The sequence below is a fragment of the Urocitellus parryii genome, chromosome 2 (genome assembly GCF_045843805.1).
Source record: "Urocitellus parryii isolate mUroPar1 chromosome 2, mUroPar1.hap1, whole genome shotgun sequence".
In the NCBI taxonomy this organism is placed as follows: domain Eukaryota; kingdom Metazoa; phylum Chordata; class Mammalia; order Rodentia; family Sciuridae; genus Urocitellus; species Urocitellus parryii.
In genome coordinates, this window is record NC_135532.1 from 128,105,579 (window position 1) to 128,126,515 (window position 20,937).

The following is a 20,937-nucleotide window of genomic DNA, read 5'->3' on the forward strand; positions in this document are numbered from 1 at the left end:
TCAAGGGAACACAGTTCCCATTTTCCTACCAAGGGGTACCCAAGGTTCACTCAAAGGCAATTTGGCAAGGTTTATTGGCAAAAACTGAACTAGATAAAAATGAGAGGCCTGCTCCCTGCTGTCAGTAAAGCAGAAACGCTGATGTAGCATAAAGAGAAGAAACAACGTGCCGTGGAGAATTTGCTAAGCCAAATAAATCTCAAGGTTCTTTTTTAGTCACTTTGACAAGACAACATTATCACTAATCCTTTGTGCTTATAGCTGATCATCTATAATTCAGCAGTAAGCTGCATTAGATACAGGCATAAACAACCAGCCCTACCATGGTCTGACTCAGTCACATTTTAGTTTCAAATTTGCACTCACCTGATTTTGATTTTAGCAACCTCTGGTAATCAGGGTGAAGTACATAGTGAGCATTTTCTGTGCTATTGTTCCACAGAACAATTTCTCCATCATAACTCCCTACATGAGCCATGATAAAGAATATAAGTTGCCAAAAATTTAGACAGAAAATACATGCAATAGTAACTCAAATACATCATCAATGCATCATACATATAATCTGGCACATAGCAGGCATTCTCTCTATATTTTTGGAGACATGAATATAAATAACTGATATTTTTTACTAACTTTAGACTTACATTCCTCACAGAATAATCTATGTAGTAGGTGTACAAAATGACATTTACTTTCTTTTACTTTAGAGTAATAAAATGTTCAGAATAAAGGCTTTGCACTTAAACAATTTAAGTTTCCGTCCGAGTTCTGCCACTTATTAGTTGTGTAACTTTGCACATGATATTTAACTCTACTTGATGCCATAATTTCCTCATCTACAAAACTGGGTTAATAATTGTGTTTCTCTTACCAGGTTGTTGTGAAGAATGAAAAGTATTTAGAATGGTGCTGAGCACACTGTAAGAACTGAAAAGTGTTAATTATCATTTTACTCTTTTTATTATTAAAGACCTCCTAGGTTTCTATTCTCCATGCTCTTGGTGCACACGCACATACATGTGTTATTTCCTTGCATTAAACATTGCATTCTGAAAACCTAAAGTTCTCCCTGCTGAAAGTACTCACTATTTCTTGTCCCAGGGAACAGAGGAAAAACTCAAGAGTGAGGCTAAGTTGACCAAGCCTATCCTGTGGAGAAAAATGCAGCAAGGCCCACATCACCACGTTCAGTGGCTCCAGGAGGACTAACAGAGTCTTTGGCAAAGTGTCAATGGCAAGTGGAGGGTTGAGTTTGAGTGGAACCTACAGATGGTGACTTCCTTGAGAGCTGGGAAGAGTCGAGAGAAATGCACACAAAATTCTGTACTGTTCTGGAAGCCGGTCATGGTAGCACATACCTGTAATCCCAGCGGCTCAGGAAGCTGAGGCAGGAGGATTTAGAGTTCAAAGCCACCCTCAGCAAAAGTGAGGCTCTAAGCAACTCAGTAAAACCCTGTTTCTAAATAAAATACAAAATAGGGCTGGGCATGTGGCTCAGCAGTCAAGTGCCCATGAGTTCAATTCCTGGTATTTACCCTCCCCCCACAAAAAAACATCTCTGTACTATTCTGGAAAGGGCAGCCTGTATAACTCAGAAATTGGCTAAACAGATGAATTTCAGATATCCACAGCATATCCATGTTCTCTTCATGGTGTTTAAACTTTCTGTTTGTGAAGTGCTTGACCAAACATTTGCATATAGAACTAATAGAAGGAGAATGATTATCTATCCACCAATACAATGGTATTTTATGACACATTTTTTACAATAACAACCACACAACTTTCGAGTTCACAGTCTCCATCACAATTCAGGATGTGATCCTCCCCTAAGGTAAGGATTTTCAGTAGCTATAAAGTGGATTCAACTATTGAGTTAGCCCTACCAGAGGACAATCAGGTAAGTCCTAAAAATATTAATGGAACCTTAAATGTGAATCAGTAAACCTCATAGAGTGATACTTCAGCTCTTCTCCTGCATGTTTTCATTCCTCTTACCTGATGACATTTTGGATTCCATAAAAAAAAAAAAAATTAAGCTGTCAAAATACAGACATAAAAATTTCAATGTATCATCTGTTTCTATAATTGCTTTTATAAGAGTTTTCAAACCCTTTAATATATTACATCATCAAAGTATGCCAATGGGATGGTATTAAGAGCTTAGATTTGTACATTTTGTGAGCTGAATTACATCAAGGGGTTAAAATGTTCCCGTTGTGTAACATCTGAGTACCACCAAGGTGTGATTTGTACTCAACCATTATAATGCTACTCTTTGAAAATGGACAATAAAAATTAAAGCAATAATCATCGATGTGCTTCTTACATGCCAAGCACAATGATAAACCCTGACACAAGTCATTTGTAGTTTAAAAATATAGTATAAATATATGATTATTAGCCAGAAGAAACTATAAAGTTTGAGTAACTCTCACAGTATCTTGCTGTGGCAAGTGGCAGAGCCAGGATAAGAAGCCGAAGAACCCACCATAGGAGCTGACACTTATCACCATTAATATATTGCCCTAGAAATAAGGACTGAAAGGTGATTTAAAGGCAAGCGCAGCTTCTTCAGGAAATCTATTCATTTTGCACTTGAGAAAAGTTTTTTTGTTAAAGTGAACCAAAACAAACCGAACTGCCTGCAGCCAGTTGTGAAGGTTCGGTTTACCTGTAGCAAGAGTTTGTGGAGGTAAAAAGGCAGCACACAGGATGTCATCTTGGTGCTGTATTCCACCTTTCCATTCTTCAGGCTGGATGAAAAATCGATTGAAGTTTTGGGGTCGAAACACAGTAATAGCTCTAGTAAAAAGGATATAGAATTTATCTGTGAATCTGAAATTGATACAGGTGTTGAGTAGCCATTATCCACTTGAGTGGTGTGATTTGAGAAGTCTAAAATACTATGTTGGGGTTGGTGATATAGCTCAGTGGCAGAACACTTGTCTCGCACAACAAAAAGGCCCTGAATTTAACTCCCAGAACCAAAAATAATTGAATGAATAAAAATAAGTCCATAAATGGTTACACTGACCCAAATTTTATCATCAATTTTCATCTATAACATTTAGCTTTCCCCTTGTTATGGTTTAGATCTGAAATGTTCCCCAAAGTCATCTGTGTTGAAGGCTTGGTCCCCAATGCAGCAATATTCAGAGATGGGATTTTTAGAAAATGACTGGGTCAGGAAGGCTGTGGGTTAATTCATTTGGTGGATTAATAATTTGAATGGACTATTGGTAGGTAGTGGAAACTATAAGCAATGAGGAAATAGATTAGTGGGACCATGCCATTGTGGACTATATCTTATCCCTGGTCCCTCTCCCTCTCCTCTCCTTCTCCCTCTCCCTCTCCTTCTCCCTCTTTCTCTTTCTCTTCTCTATCTCTTTCTCTTTCTCTTTCTCTTCTCTATCTCTTTCTCTTTCTCTTTCTCTTCTTTATCTCTTTCTCTTCTCTTCTCTTCTCTTTCTCTTTCTCTTTCTCTTTCTCTTTCTCTTTCTCTCTCCCCCCAACTCCTTCTTGGCTTTCATAAACTGAACAGCTTCCCTCCACCATGATGATCTGCCTCATCTCAGGCCCAAAGTAATGGAACCAGCCAACCTAGACTGAAACTTCTCAAAACATAAGTCAAAATAAATCTATCCTAGGGCTGGGGTTGTGCCTCAGTGGTAGCATGCTCACCTAGCACATGTGAGGCACTAGGTTCGATCCTCAGCACCACATAAAAAAAAAAAAAATGAAATAAAGATCATGTGTCCAAACAACTAAAAAAATGAATAAATAAATAAATCTGTCCTACTTTGAGATGTTTTTCTCTGGTATTTGTCACAGCAACAACAAAATTAAAATGACTAACAAATGACTTTCTTCTGGATTCTCTCACTGAATTCTCTGGTAAATTATGGATATTTAACATCTGGGAATTAATTATTCTTTTATAACCATTAACGCCAAACATATCCTTTTGTTGGATTAATTATTCATTTCCAAAACCCTAAAACACAGTTTCCCCATACAAGTATAATGAAACTAGTGAAAGTTTTATAGTAATAATAATAATAAAGTAGGATATATCTATGAATACTCTTAGGTAGTTTAAGCAAAATCAATAAAGTTTCTTTCCTCAAAGCATCTCAGGACATTTAACATATTCACATTTTCTATGGTATTTCCCATACTTAGGTGGTTTCATATCTATTCTCTTGGAGTATACTCCATCTTAAAGTGGAACTCATTTGGAAAATACCATTCCAAAGAAATGGTATATAGGACAGATACACTTTGAATAGAAGAAAGTAAGCATCTTGGAGCACTGCTAACAAATTTCAGAACAGACTAGAATGGGTAGAGAATGAAATGCCTGGTTCCTAGTTGGGAAGAAAAGATTGTTGATATTAAATTGTGGGCCATCAGTACCACCTTGTTTCTACTGGGTCTGAGCTCTGTTTGCCAGCTCATGCTAAGCCTCTTCTTCCTTCTAGAGCCACACGTTTCTCAAATGAACATTGGAAACCCTAAAATTGGTGTCTTCACTATCATTCTCTCGTCACCTTTTTTAATTGTGCTTTTCTTCCCACCACTGTGAGGTCTCCTAATTGTGCTTACAGTGACCTTCTCGGCCTTGGATGGCGATAACTTTCTCCCTCTCCTTGAAACTCCTCTGTTTTCAGTACTTCTTGCTTCTCTTCCTGTCTCTTTATCTTCCATTCCTTAGTCTCTGCTACCCTGTCCTTTCTTTATCTAGCCCCTTTAATATGGATATTCCTCAGTGCCTTTCTTCCACTCCTCTCTATCCGTTCAAACTAGCTTAATCAGAGATCCTCTGTACAACCATGGTTCTAGTCTCACTTCTGTACCAATGCTCTTAAGCTGATTTCCATTCAAAACTTCTGCTAGGTGTTGAATAGTATCCATTTGCCAGTTCACAGTTCCATACAATGCTTCCATCAGCAAACAATATTACAAAAACATCAAAAAACAAACTTTGCCATCTTCCCTCCCCATCAGCCCTCCATCCTGATTCCCAAATAAACCAGCATTATAGCCTCCTGTGTGTAGCTCTCTCCCCAGTCAAATCAAATACTTACATTTTGCCTCTGACATATGTTACATAGCTATTCCTTCCGTTTTTAAAATTTTTAAACTGCCAGAGACAGCTTTCTAGGCCAGTGCACAGTACTTCATGGTTGAACAATTACAACAGCCTCCTACCGGTTTCACTGCTTCCAGTTCGCCCTCCTCTAGTATATTCTTCATCCTGCTACTAGATTACTCATTTAGTTCTGGGGCTCTCAAGGTCCATTCATTCTATAAACACGTCTTGCTCCTGTGTTAAATTTCCGGTTAATGGTCTTACCGATTGAGAGCTATGTGTTAGTCTGCTTTTCGTCTCTGTGACCAAAATATCTGACAAGAACAACTTAGAGGAAGAAGAGTTTATTTTGCTCACAGTTTCAGAGGTTCAGGCCATGGACAGCGGACTTCAATAGCCCTGGGCCTGAGGCGAGACAGAACATCATAGCAGAAGGGCATGGCAGAGGAAATGCCCTTGCTCAGCTCAGAGCAGCCAGGGAACAGAGAGAGAAATTAAGGCACCAGAGACAAAATATAAACTTCAAAGGCATCAACCCAGGGACCTACTGCCCCCAGCCACATCCTACCTGCCTACAGTTACCACCCAGTATAGCAGTCCTTTGAAATGGATTAATCCATTAGCAAATGGATTAATCCACTGATTAGGTTATAGCTCTCATAATTATTTCACCTTTAAACATTCCTGCATTCTCATGCATGATCTTTCAGGGAACACCTCATATCCAAAACATAATAAGCTGTGAGCATAAACTTAACTGAAATGCAGTGTGAAAGGTGGTAAGTAGTAAGGAAATACTAATCAAATGACTTGAGATTCCTGAGTACAAGTCACAAAGAGCCTAGTTAAGGCCTGATATTTAAAATGGGCCATAAAAGATGTGTAGGACTTTAAAGAGGAAAGCAGTCTAGGTAGAGGAAATATGATAAAGATGAGGCTAATTGCCTTGTTTAAGAATATTTACTAGTTTTTCATTTCCTACATGACAAAATTCAAACGTGGACCTGTTTTTCAAGATCCGATAATATATAGGTCCTCTCTACTTCTTTAGAATTATCTATCTGTTCTTCTATTCTTCCTTTTCAACATTATATGTGAATATCCAACTAACTACTTGACAGTGACCCTAGAAGCCATAGGGTAAATATGGCATAATTGTGTCTTATATGGTGTTGTAGAAAATATTGTTTCCACTTTTTAAAAAGATAGATTAAATAATGCAATAAAATCCAAAGTTTGTCTACATTTTTAAGACAGAAGTCAAATTCAAATCAATGTCTTTCTTTCAAGAGATGTTTTGAACTGTTGGGTGTATTTAGGGGCTAAGTTTCTGTAGTACACTTTCTTGTCCAACCCAAACCATATTTTTTAATTTATTTACTTAGTTAGTTAGTTGTAGATAGACACAATATCTTTATTTTATTCATTGATTTTTATGTGGTGCTGAGGATCAAACCCAGTGCCTCACACTTGCAAGGCAAATGCTCTACCACTGGGCTACAACCCCAGCCCCCCAAGCCATATTATTGTTCTCTAAGCACCCTTTATGTTTCTGGTACTGTGTTTTTACTCATGGTATACTCTTCTATCCCCCTGTGCATTTTCATCCACATAGATCCCACATCTACCCATCCACACATTATTCTCTAAGTCCTGTCTTACTCTAGTATTCCTCTGTAATAACTAAGATTTAAAGAAAAAGTTCTTTCTTCTGACCTCTTACATCATTCACATTTCACTTACAGTATTTACTCTTACATTATTTCAACTAGATGATAAATTGTAAGTTCTTAGAAATTGGGATTTTGTTTTATTCTGTAAACCACAGTAGCCAAGATAGTGATTCACATAAGTGGAGTGTTCAATAAATATCTAACAAAGGAGAAAGGAAAAATTATCTGCTTAAATGTCACATCCTCAGGCAACACTTTACTGACTACCCTATCTCAAGACTTTCCCTTGGGTCTCTCAGCCTGTATCAATATAAAAAAATATTTTCTTTTTTTTAAAATTAATTAATAATTTTAATATTAATATTACTTGAATAATATTGTTAAGATTTAATCAGATATTATAGCTAAGATAATTTTAAGTAAAATTACACTTTAATAGGGTATCCTAGAATAGCTACTGGTAAGTTTGGCTGAGAAGAGTTTCCTTTGAGGATGGAGAGTGTGGGGTGAGAATGAGACAAAAGATTTCAATCCTACACCTTTATCTCTAGGCCAGAATTCAGAGTCAAATGTCTTTTTACCAAGAGAGTCATATTAAAGATCTATACTAAATATATTCAGGAAACACCCCCAAAGGAACAAAACGCATTTCATGTGATGGTGTAAAAAGTAGCCCTTCTGGTATTTGACCTTATGTGTCAAGATGCTGAAAAACTAATTACCTGACGCCTCTCCCTTAAAGCCTAACCTGAAACTTTGATTTGAAATGACAGTTGTCCTGAAAATACCTTAAGAATCCACACTGTGGTTCTCATTTTTTCCATTTCTAAGACAATTTTTTTTTAATTTGTACTTTTGCCAAGAGTAAAATTAAAGTTCAGAATGAGCCAATTTTTAGGCCATTTTCAGAGTCTGAGAGTCTTGTTCCCTTTGGTATGAGGAGTTTACCAGCTCCCTCACACACCTCACATCTGAAATCCTGAGAGCATTCCTACAGAGCCATTTCATCATCTTGTGAAGAGGAATGCATAATCTAATTCAGAATTCTGACATGATGGACAATTCTGTGAGAACAAAATTAGTTTTCCTGTCAAATGCAAAGAAGAAGAAGAAATGATTACAACAAACAAACAAACATTTTTCTAGGATGAAAAGTTAAGAAAATAACTTTTTTTTGGTGCGTGTGTGTGTGGAGTGCTTGGGATTGAACCCGGAGCCTTGAGCATGCTAAGCACCCACTCTACCACCGAGCTATACTCCTAGCCCTGAAAATAATGTTTAGACTGAATCCTAACCATGTAGTAATTAAGAGTTCACAAGAATGCAATCAATTATTTCTTTCTTTGGAGGTTAATTGTTCATGTGTTATTAGTACAATTATCATAAGTCTTGTTAATAGCTACCTTTTGATACATAGCTTTTTAGGCTTAAAGAATATTTCAAAGGACAGAGAATAAATTCCTCATGAATCAATTCATCTGGATTCCTTTCCTATTTTCTTCTTCCTAAAATGTGTGGAATCAAATTTTGGACACTGGAATAATCACAAAATTTGATTTAAGGATTATTTGTGAATTTCAAACATCCTTTCTCTCTCCTTAGCTCCAGCATGGCTAATTTAGAATAAGTTACAACTTTGGAACTTTCCATTCTGATTCTTAGCCTAATAATAGAAATTAATTGAGTCATGGGATTATAGTTTCTTAGTAAGGAAATTATTAAGAATTTAATATCTTGTAATGAATAAGTTAAATTTTATTCCTAGGTAGCTTCAAATCTTTAATGTCATTTACCTTAGAAAACACTTTTAAAAATCAAATTAAGCCTGTAATGAACTACTTTAATTCCTGACATCATGTATGAAAACTGCATAGGCAGTCTGATTATTGTCAAGACAGAGGCTTGATAAATACCTATATCAATACCTATTTTCTGAGCACTTATTATTTACAGAATTCTAAGAAGGATGTTATTACCAATAATATTTTCAGAATGATTTTAAATTTTAAGTTACATGAGAAATTCTCTTTTTAGTGTTTTCATATATCTAAATTTTTAAGGAGTTTAAAATACTTATGAGCAAAGATTTCTCTCACAAATATATGATATTTATTTAATATGAAGAGTATAGTAATTATCTTGAATTAATCATTTAACGATCTATGCAAATATCAAAACATCAACCTTGTATGTCATAAATATATGTCATTTTCAATTATAACTTGGAGAGGCTGGGAGAAAACATGGAGATTTTTCCTTTACACAAAGGAGATAAATAAAGAAAGAAAACTAAGTATATTTTTTAATGAGTTGTTAGTATTAAATCACTGAATTTTAGAGCAGGTTAAAATTTTTTTAAAAAATCAAAATATTTATTTGATTTTACTATAGGTATACATATTACATGTCTACTTTAAACAAATGCAAAGATAATTGATCATCTTTTCATTTAATGTTAACAACATAAATGTGGCCAAGGATTCAAGGAGATATCTTTAATTGACACTATATTGATTTACAACTTTTTCTCTAAGTATTTTTGCTTTAAAAATAGAAAATATATTTTTGGAAGTTCTGAATTTTGAGATTTTTTTTTGGACATATAAATTCTGATGACTATATTTCTAAATAAACAACATGGGCTCTAATTCATTTTTTCTTAGTACTATTTTACAATGACATTTAACATATCCTGCCTTGTACATGTTGATTCTCCAGAAAGTGATGCTCTTGACATCAGGAATCATGATTTTTCATATTCTGTATACTATAGTTCCTAACTCAGTGTCTTCCACCAGGATAAAGTTTTTTAAATATCTATTGGGGAAAAAATATACTAAGTGAAACATCTGAGATCTTGCTAAGCTGATAAACAACATTTTTTGTGTTTTTTCATATGCACAAATTGAATTGATAACCTTTGCTTGAAAAAAACGAACCTACTCAATCATTTGGGGTTTTTTTTTAATCATGTATAATTTATAATTTACCAATAAAAAACAAATAAAATTGTGTATCTAATAATATTTTTCCCTAAGTTAAATAGACACATAGAGGATATATTTTTATCTTGGACGTTAAAGGGAATATCCTGGTGGTGAAGGTATCTTAACACGCCTTGAAATAGGAATAAATGTCAGCCATATGAAAAAAAAAATGGAAGAGGAATTTCTTGATAAGGAGAAGAGATAAAGGCAGAGGGATGTGAAATGCGATACTTTGTATGGGAACAACCTGACCCGCAGGTTTTTATCTGATGAAGTTTAGAATAGACACAAGGATGTGTAAAAATGGAATTAGAGAATAAAGAATAAGTCCAGGCCAGACAGAGGTTAGATTTATTTTGTAGACATTCTGAAAAGTTTTAAACAAGGGAGTAGCATAGATAGAATTCATTGTAAAAGAAATCATTGTTGCCTAAATGTACCGAATCTCCTTAAGGAGTGAGAAGTGGATGTCACTGGAGGAAAGGACAAATTTTATAAAGCTGTACAAGCCATCCAAGTAGGAATGATGCTTTGAGTGGTACAGCTGTGGTACTCATGGGAGCAGTTAAAGAAACATTTAGTATGTAAGATAGGTAAGACTTGGGGTTGCAGCTGTGGCCCGGAGGTAGTGCACTTGCTTGGCATGTGTGAGGCACTGGGTTGGATTCTCAGCACCGCATACAAATAAATAAAATAAACATCTATCAACAACTAAAAAAAAATATTTAAAAAAATAGGCAAGACTTAGTGACTACTGTTTATGAGGTTAAGTTGAAAGGGAGAATAAGGCACAAGTCCAGATCCCTTTTCATTAACTGAAGCTCCAAATCTAAGACAAAAAAAGACACTTTAGATCATGTTGGATTTGAAGCCACAGTCAGACACATCCAGCAAGCAAATAAAAAAGGGAGCTTAGAGAAATAAGAGCTGAAGACAGATATTCAAGGTATCTATAGAATATCACCTACCTTCTAAAATAAAGATGAGGATTAAATTAGATAATGTGTATAAAGTGCTTACTGCTTCATGGCACTAAAAATAAATTAAATGGTATCTTTAGGTTCCTCACTCAATGAATGTAATTTCTTTTCCATCCTGGGCAAAATTATCAAACCAATCTCTGTATTTAGATAGAGTCTGAAGTTAAAGCTACAGCTTAACCTAAGGGGCTCTCCCTGGGCTTTACAGAAAGCTTAATAAGCTGACTGTCAATCTTCTAGTCATTTCTTTGCTAATCACTGTTAAGGAGCTGGATTAATAGTCCATATTTCCCCAACTATAACCAAACAGTGTTTGCCCTCTTGCTTCTTTTGTTAAGAGCCTCCTAGTAAAAAGGATCCTGTCATAGATCCTACAAAATCCATTCTAACATAACACCTCTGACTCAGGAAATATAAATTTTTAAGTCTACCAATATAAAAGTGAAATAATAAGAGTGATAATGTATTGATTCAATTTTTAATTCCAACAAAGGGTTCCAAAAGCTGACAACCTTAAGGAGGATGGAAAAGTTGGAAGACCATGGAGGAGTGACAAGTCTTTTTTATTCTCCTCCCCCTTCTTCCCAAATCTCCTCCCTAAGACCATAGTGATGACCCATTAACATGGATCAGAATACCAGATTTTTCTTTAAACCACCCTGGATAACCTCATATAATCTTTTAAATCTTCCCTTGTAATGAATTTTTTAAAGCTATTTGGTGCTAATTTCTAACTATGGCTAGCAACAAAAATAAAGAAAATGGTCTCTCAATGTATCAAAAAAAAATCATTGTAACAAGGAAATTGCATGGTATAAAAATAAATAAAATAAAATAAAAACACTTTAAAAGAACAAAAAAAATTAAATAGCATCTCTTAGTTTTGATTTACACTGATTAGGGTTTTAAATGTCCTTTTGTTATGTTCAAAATTTAAATTGGGTCAGCTTGATACCACCAAATATCCTGCTGTGGTGTTAGAGAATTAAACTTATTCATTGCCTCGGCCTAATTACAGAGGTCTTTAGGCCATAGACTGTTGGAGTGGTTGATAATGGATCATGGTTGCTCCCAGGGATGTGTAGAAGCCTGTCCTTCAAAGGTAAGGATTATTAAACTAGTTCTTAATATCAAGTAGAATAATCTGTACTATACTTTCTTTTCTTATTATCCAAATACCCTGAAAATGAAGCCATGTGTGAGACTATGTTTGCTACTCAAGTGTTTGCTCATTTGCCCTAGAAAAAAATATACACTGCTGGTTTTCTAGGTATAAAATCTGACTTACTCCTAGATTCAGACCATTAACAACATAATTCTACAATGAATAACATTGGGCAAATTGCCTGTTAGAGCAATATTTTGTGAACTATTGAATTTATGGACAATATCTTTTCAAAACATATCACACTTTAATTTTCCTAGTGCTTATACAATGGCATAGAAAAAGGCCTGTTTATGATCTTTTTGTTCTCTCAGGGGAAAAAAAAAGGAAATAAAAGTAATTTTCCTTGTAATGAAATGGAAGAAATATTCCACAAGAAGAGTAAGTGGGCCATGCAAGGCCCTGTTCTGCAGTGATATGAACCAGGCCAACACAGAAGTCTCTGGGCTAAGTCTGTCCTGCCCTGCAACTCAACACAGGTAACTAGAGAAGGAAGAAGGAGTGCCCTTTACAGTTAGAATAATGTAACGCATACATTATTTATTGACTTTAGCAATGTATGACTATGTGACAACAAATCTCACCATTATGTATAATTTTTTTTTAATTTTTTTAGTTGTAGATGGACACAATACCTTTATTTTATTTATTACTTTTTTATATGGTGCTGAGGATTGAATCCAGTGCCTCACACACGATAGGCGAGCGCTCTACCACTGAGCTACCACCCTAGCCCCATTATGTGTAATTATAATGCAACAATAAAAACTATGGGAAAAAATAATTTATTAACTTTAAAATTTGGAAAACTTTTGGAGCTCATGAAGCACTAGTACATTCATATCTGGAATTTTTAAAGAAAACGTCAAAATCCTGAAGCCAGAAGAAAGCCCTGTAACACTTATCATTACTACTCAACCTATATGAACTTAGTATATTTTATTTACCAAATGCTCAGTCAATTCCAATGAATTTCAGTCACCTGGGTCACCATCACATCAATGACTTAAAATTAGTCAAGATTTCTATGTTGTTCTCCTTTTAGATTTGATTAAAATATAAACATTCCCATCTACCTTCCTACAGAGCTGCACGAAGCATACCATACCTTTCCCAGCCTGTTATCAGTATTGTCTTCTTAAGAACCAGGATCTGTGAAATATCCACAGCTCCATCTTTCCCAACATTTAGAGTGTGGTGACAATAGCCATTGAAGTCCCATACCTTCAAAGAAAAATCAAAACCACCTTTTAGGCAGGAAATGAAATTATCTTCAATAACTAAAACAACACAGTATAATAGAATTATTTTAAATCTTCATATTCACATTCTGAACTAGAGTTGTAAGGCTATGTAATAATTAAAGAAAATCCTCTAATTTTATTTAACCATTCTATTTATCACTTTTATGACCTTGGGAAATATATGTGTGTGTATACATATTTATTTGTGAAATCTAATGTCTATGTAATATATACTATCTCATATATGCTATATCATATTATATATTCACTCATTCTGGCCTTCCCAGATCTTCCTCCCTAAGACTATATAAAGTGATGACCTACCAACACAGATCACAATATAAGATATATAGTCTTCTATACCTTCTTTGGTTAAAAAAATAATAAAATAAAATAAAAACTTTGAGATCTCAGAGTGACAGGAGTGTCTGTAGCATGCTAACAAAATGACCAGAGATTGGGTTCCCTGCATAGCATTTGGAAGCTGGTCATAGGAAAGACAAAAACATTAGAGGGTCTGGACTCAAAGCCCCAAATACTTCTTAGGGAGAGGGACTGAAAACTCAGTAGATTGTAATGTAACTGATCATGCCCACATAATAAAAAGTCCAAGGGCAAGGATCAGGGAGTTTCTATGGCAGATAGCTGAGCATGCAGATGTGCCCAGAGCACCACACACTCAGAGGTGGGTATCATGGATCCTCCATACCCCTTCTTGTATCCCTAGCCTTTTGCATCTTTTTTAACCAGCTTTTCTTCTATATTAGGTTAATAAAATAAAGTGTTTCCCTGGGTTCTGTACTAGCAATTAAGCAAGAGATCAAGTTGACAGTATGTCTCAAAATTAAAATGCATATATGCTTTAATTAAAAATTTTAACTTCTAAGAAATCATCCCACAGATACAGTAATTGGTGTGGGATGACATATTTTCAAACCTGTCTTGCAGCATTGTTTACAAAATCTAAAAATTTGAATCAACCTAATTGCTCATTAGTGACTAAATGATCAGAATATGGAATATCTATGTACTGGCATACATTGTAACCATTAAGAAGGATGATTGAGGTTGGGGGTATAGCTCAGTGGTAGAGCTCATGTGCAAGGCCCATCCCCAGCATCAAAAAAGGAAGGAAGGAAGAAAAGAAGGATAAAAAGGAATTGTTTCCTTGCTTCTAGACTCTTCCAAAACTCAGTCAGTTATGGTGCCTTGAGTAAGTTGCTTTATATCTTGGAGCTCTAGTTTCTTCATCTGTAAAATTTGGATAATAACAATGATTTCTAATATATCAGTGATTACATTACTAAATTCACATTAACCTCTAAGATGTCAATAACAATAACAATTAAGTTGTGTGTGTGTGCTTATGAAATGCTTGCAACCATGCCTCATTCATAGTAAGCATACAGTGAAAATCAGTTAACATTATTATTCTACACATTTATATTATCAAGTGTCCAAGACAGAAAAATGCAAAAATGCAGAACAGTGTGCATTGTAGGTTATCATTAAGAAACAAACAGTGCTCATAGGCTAGAAAAATGCACAAGAAACCAATAACAGTGGTAGCCTCAGGAAAGGAGCTGGGAATAGGAAGGAGAAAAAAGACTTTCTTTCCACTACACATCTCTTCTATATTTCAAAAAAAATATTGTACATACATTTAATTAATGACTTAACATATTAATTAACTTAAAAAACAGTTCCTTCAAAACTATGATATATAGGACATTAATTTTATATCTTTGATTACATAGGTATGAGTTTATATTCTAAATTAAAAATAGGATTGGAAAATGTCATTGACTCTTGTTTCTTCATAGAATTCGGCCAGACCAGCTTAACCCTGATTTTTATGACCCATGCAGAGATAGCCAGATTTAAGAACTCTGTTTTGCTATGGTGATAAAGATAAATGCACCTTCAAAAGCAGTGATTATATTACTAAATTCACATTAATCTCTAAGATGTCAAGGCTTCTGCAGAGAATTGAGAGGCATACCTACTCTTTACCCATGTTATTCTCTTTTTCTCTAAACATGACTAAAATAATTCACACAAGTAAATATTGCAAAGATCTGTATGTCCCAAGTCCTACTAATTATCTGGGATAATTTTATCTGCATCTACAAGTTCTGCCTTACCCTAGACAATAGTCAGTTACTTTCCAAGATAAAGTTATATGGGACCTATTCTACTTGCATCCTTATTGAGTTCAATCTCATACCACAGGACTGGAAAATGAGAAATTGCTGAGTCCATTTTGCCTACACCACAACCTAACACTCCAGTTCCATTTATTTCTGTTTTATTTCACCTAAGTTATTGGGATTGGGATTGTTTGGTACCATTGTACATCTTACCATCTCCTGCAATCTTGTTGTCTTTCCTTAAACCCAAGTTCCTAGTTCATGCTTATTCCTTTATCCTTTCCAGAACCAAGTTCTGCTGATTTTCTAGAGATTCTCCCCCTGAAGCCACCATAGCAACTCCCTCATAGTAACGGTTGCCAGCCTGGAATCCCCATGAGTACTCATCCCCTATTCCCGGGATATTCTAGCTACATATCCAACAAGCTCTAGTGACCCTGCCCAACAGCTTATCTGGATGTGCCACACACCTATCACAGCATCCCTTTCATAGACTGCCATGGGAGGTGGTCTACAATCTTTCTGACCCCAATTATTCTGGTTTGAGGACCATTCAGTATTTATTCAAGAAACTGCCTTCTGTTTCCTCTAAGTATGACAAGCCATTTCCACTCACACCAGCATGATTCTCTGTGCTGAAGGAAGCAGAGAAGAGTCACTGATGGGCATGATTTCACATAGCAAGCATCTAGCTTTGCACAAAAATAAGATCATTTTGCAAAGTAATATATCACCTTCCTCCCAAAATAAATGAATAGCAGTTACAAATAAGAAAATTGTAAGCAATAAGATAGTGTCAGTTTAGGATGGATACTAAATGAGATGACGATTTTTTTTCTACTATCCTTTTCTACTCTCCTTTTTTTTTATAAAACAAAAATGTAAATTATTAAGTAGAATCACTTTATATATTTATTTTCTGAAAAAAATCTGCATCTGTGCCATTTTTAAAAGTTTACTTAAGTTGCCCTAATTTCTTATTTTATAAACTTAGGAAAAAGAAGCCTAGAGACATTAGCTGAAGCATGTGAAAATTATTCAGGTCTCTTATTCCCCAAAGTAGTCCCTTATCCAGTACACTGAAAAAGGCTTTCTGAAATAAGCAAGCCAAGTTGTGTCTTTATTCTAAATAATTTATTCAGAAAAGTCATTTATTCATTTTTCCACAGAGGTTTATTTTCCTAGCAGCTTTTCTGTGAGATAGTTTAAGTTATTTAGCTCTCATCTTGTCCCATGGTTCTCCTTGCAGGGCCAAAAAGGCAAAAACGAGTGAATCTGTAGCTGCATCTCCTCTCACAGAATTTTAGCCTTCTCATATCTGGATAGAAAAAGCATCCTTGGGTTCGCACCTTTACAGTACCATCTGTGCTGCCAGTCAAAAGCCGTGTCTCATTTGCATCGAGGGCCATAGTGCTGATTTCTGCATTGCCATGGCAACCAGTAAACTGTTTGATTTTCTGCCCAGTGTCTATCATCCAGAAGGAAACAGTAGATCCCGCATCAGAGCTGATTACCTAAGAGAAAATAACATTGTATGGGCATTAAATATAGACCCAGGGCCAACCATATTTTATCTCAATAAAAAATATCTAGCCAATGCATTTCCACTACCAAGATCCCCCAACAGTTAGAGACATTTTTGTAATGCATTTTCTTTCTTTATGTTAAGCTGATAACATTTCAATTTCTAAGCCACTACTGAGGTAATGAAGTCATGATCCTTTTTATCGGAGAAGATAGGAATCTGCTTCCTTTACCCACGACTCAGCGTAGTGTCTAGAGGCCATCCAGAAATCAAACCCTACCACAAATAAACTTATAAATCTTTTACATTTAGATAAGAAAGCTGATTTTACCAGTTATGGTGCACTGACACTATTTACTACGTGAAAGGAAACATTTTATTAAGTATCAGCTTCCATTTAGCATTCTGAATAGTACTTCCAGCTATTCTGGGAAAAAGTTAATTTCAACAAATTACAAGAGCTATTGCTTTTTATGCCATGAGTCCCTTGATTTTTTTTTCTCAAGGCAGTATAATATACATATATTTATGGCTAAACACAATTATTGTTGTTTACTAAAAATAAACATCACAAGTTAAATATAAATCTGCATATATATTTCAAAAGGAGTGCAAAACAGGATTATATACAGTAGTCCAAAATAAGACATTTTATAGTAGCAAGCAGATGGCTAATTTCAGGTCTAAGTATTTAGGCACCTTTTTAAGTAGATTTATTAGTTAAAACCACCTAGCTAATATAGCTTTTGAAACCCAAATAATAAAAAGAAAAAATAACAAACACATAAATGAGTAGGTAGGAAGTTGTCTAAAGCAATAGCTAGACTTAGAGAAAACAAAAAAAATTTTTTTCTGCTTAAGTCTTGATTAACATTGCAACCATTTATTTTTTAGCACTCCCTGGGTTATTTCAATGTGCAGGCTGAGATCATAACTACTGATCTAGATGGAGACACAAGCAAGAAACATGTCAATTCCAAGCAATGCTGCAAGTGTAAAGGTATCCACCCTTGGGTGCTGCAGGTACACAGAAAAGAAAACCCAAAAGTACATTTACTGTAGTGGGAGATGGGGATGTAGGAAGTGGAGGTGAGAGGGGTATGTCAGGATTCACACAGAAGGTTATAATTGATGTGGAATTGAGTAAGACATATATATTTATTGAGTAACATCCCTTTACATTGGTCATTTTTAAATTTTACAAAAAAAATTTTCACCAAAAACTCTGCAAAATAATATTATGATTGTCATTTTACCAATGTTGACGTTGAGATTGCAGTCAGCTAAGTAGTGCTTCTGAGCTTCAATAACCAGGTTTGACAGCCTGAGCAAGTACCATGTCATAAAATCTATCTTTATTCCAGCTTAGAATCTATCCCAGGTTATTAAGAGACTGTTTGAAAGAGAAGGGGGCTTAAAAAATATTCCAAGCATGAGAAACAATGAAAAGTTCAATGAAGCACAAGCACAAAACATTTGGAGTAATAAATACAGTGGGATAGCAGAGAAGGAGGCAAGCTGGAGATCAGATTTTAGAAATCCCTAATAAGAAGTTCCAGGAAATAGAGAGTAATGTATAAAGTTGACTTTATTTGGCAAGGGTCTGTACCTTTCCTTGATTATCAGTGAGGTCTATAATTAACCTAAAAGATTAAAAGCAATTTTAGTGAAGTATGGTACAGAATATTTTTTGTTGGTTTCTTTGTGAAGATAAACAGTAGTTTGGAGAAATCGGATTTTCAGAAAGACCATTTGGAGTCTCTGTCATAATTCAGGTAAAAGATTCTCACCTAACCCACTAGTTCCAGAGGTAGAAAAGAGAGGAGAGATTGAAAAATGGGGTCACCATTTATCAATGTTTATGCCAAAAAAAAGAAATGATCATCAGTGTATGATCTCTACTGGACCTTTTTTTTCTGAAATTACAACTCTGATGAGACAATTTCTTAAATTATTTAAAATTATATTGTTGCTACACATTATCTCTCAGAAAAATCAAAAGTACATGAAATACTTAATTGCCATTACTATGGTATAATTTCTAGGATGGACAACCTGGATCTTTCCAAAAAAAAAAAAAAAAAGTGTCCTAACACCTTAATTATCATTCCCAATAGCTAATTGTGTTCCGGTTTGACTTGGTCTGTGCAATACGTTCAGTAGGTAAGAGTACAGGGATGTTCTTCCAGGATGTCTAGGTCTGACAGTTAGTGGTCTCACCAACTACTGGTCAACCTTGAGATTAAGGTCAAGCACAAGGTCTCAGTGTCCTCATCTGTAAGCCAGTGATAATCATGGCAACCAGTTCAAAACATTATTTTGAAGTTTAAATAAACTAAGACCTATAAATCACTGAACATAATGTATGGCACGTCTGTCAATCAGCCATAAAATTTGGCTAGTATTACTATTCTATCTAAGTTTTATTTGTCTGACCTCTTATTTAGGTTCATATCACTTTGCATATCCAAATCAATTGAAGAAAAAATATCTTGCCTTTTCTAACCATGACAGTGAATGTGGACAATTAAAACTTTGGAAACCAGATTTTAGATATACATTGAAATTTCAAATTATATTGTACTTATGAATTTATCACATAATTGATTAGGAATTTAGATTATATATATTAAAGACAAATCCATGAAAACATAATTTTCTAAGCATAAGAGAAAATTTTTAATAAGTGTCTTTAAAAAAAACATTTAAAGTTTGCAAAGAACCTTATTTCTATCCAAAAAGCATTGTTTTTTAATAAGGTAGACATTTCAGCACTAAAAGATGGAGATCTCCTAAAAGAAACAAAGAGACCAAAATAACATTTTTTTAAAAAGCCATTTTCTGAGGAAAGACTTGCTTACTTGTTGACAGTCTGACCTCATCCACATTACAAACCATCAAATCATACGCCGCACCACTCTTCCCTAATGTAGACATTTGATCAGAAATTAGTAATGTTCACTTTTGCTCCTTTGCACTCTCTCTCCTGCCCACCTGGCTGAGCCCCAGCACACCATTCATCATTTTCCATCACCTTTCCCTGCTCATTTAACAATTTCTCATGAAATCAGAATCAACAGTGACAACACCGCACAGCTAGTCTGATTTCATTTTATGGCAATCTGCCTTCCAGTGCTGTCTGCAGGAAAACAGTATGTCGAAAATGACTGTGTCACAAACATACGACTAGCATTAACCAGAATCTACTCTAACTATGACAATACTGGAATATAAGAATAACAATGATGGTGAAAAAGCTTTCAAAGTTTATCGAGAGAGGAGTACATCAATTGTCACTTGGCAGATGAAGAATGTGGTTTGACTCTAGAATGGTAAGGATTTTTTTTTTTTTAGCAAACCGTTTTTATTAAGGAACTAATATTGGCAACACACTTACATACCACCTTTTGATAATACCAGATCTCTGTGGGTGTACAGTTCGTTCTTGGATGTCTCTTATCAGACTAAACCTCAGACAGTGAGGATGGGACCCTGACAATCAACAGAGCAGAAGTGGCAGTGCAAATGAGTGTCATGAGCAGATCGTTGCTCTGATGGGAATACACCTGACTGAATAGCTGTTTAGGAATTCCAGAGTCCTTTCTGTCTCTCTCACTGAAGCTGTCACAGCTAATCAGACAATTTCAAGCGATATGAAGCTGTATCTGTGTCACCTAATTGTCTTCTTATAAATCCAAAAACAATGGGCATGTTAGTTGTCTTTTACATGCATCTCAAGTCCTAGGTCTAAGAAAGAGCAGGAATCAAAAATTTCAGCAGCTGAAGCTATTGACTATCAGGTGATAGGGATGTTTGATTTAATTTTTGTTTATAATCTTATTATTTTACTCAGTGCTATTTACAGTCTCATCACATAAAGCAGGCGACTTCTTGTATTTCCATTTCATATCAAATCCAGAAGTTCAATCTCAGTGAGTAAGGAGAAGAGAACAAGAATAATATCTCAGAGTATTGACACAAAGAATTCAAATATATTAAGGCAGTCATTCTCCATTTATGAATCTTGTTATTAGACTTTACATCTTCCTCAATTAACTTGTAATTTTCTCTTTCAAATTCATTCCTTGGATTTATTGAACAGTTGTAATGTTCAA

The 20,937-nt window shown here is 35.1% G+C and overlaps 1 protein-coding gene and 1 non-coding gene across 2 annotated transcripts in view; one reads left to right on the top strand and one right to left on the bottom strand.

The window, feature by feature from the left end:
• Window positions 1-20,937, bottom strand: part of Wdr49 (WD repeat domain 49) — a 142,019-nt gene that overhangs the window by 50,097 nt on the left and 70,985 nt on the right. Inside the window, exons 8-11 of the mRNA XM_026403648.2 lie at window positions 16,647-16,811; window positions 13,012-13,127; window positions 2,678-2,808; window positions 367-465 (exon numbers count right to left, since the gene is read on the bottom strand). Of these exons, the coding sequence (XP_026259433.2) occupies window positions 367-465; window positions 2,678-2,808; window positions 13,012-13,127; window positions 16,647-16,811 (511 nt within the window). The remainder of the gene's footprint in view (window positions 1-366; window positions 466-2,677; window positions 2,809-13,011; window positions 13,128-16,646; window positions 16,812-20,937) is intronic.
• LOC113193243 (small nucleolar RNA SNORD60) lies at window positions 8,594-8,675 on the top strand. The gene has a single exon (XR_003302118.1). It is a non-coding gene; the product is annotated as a small nucleolar RNA SNORD60 (small nucleolar RNA).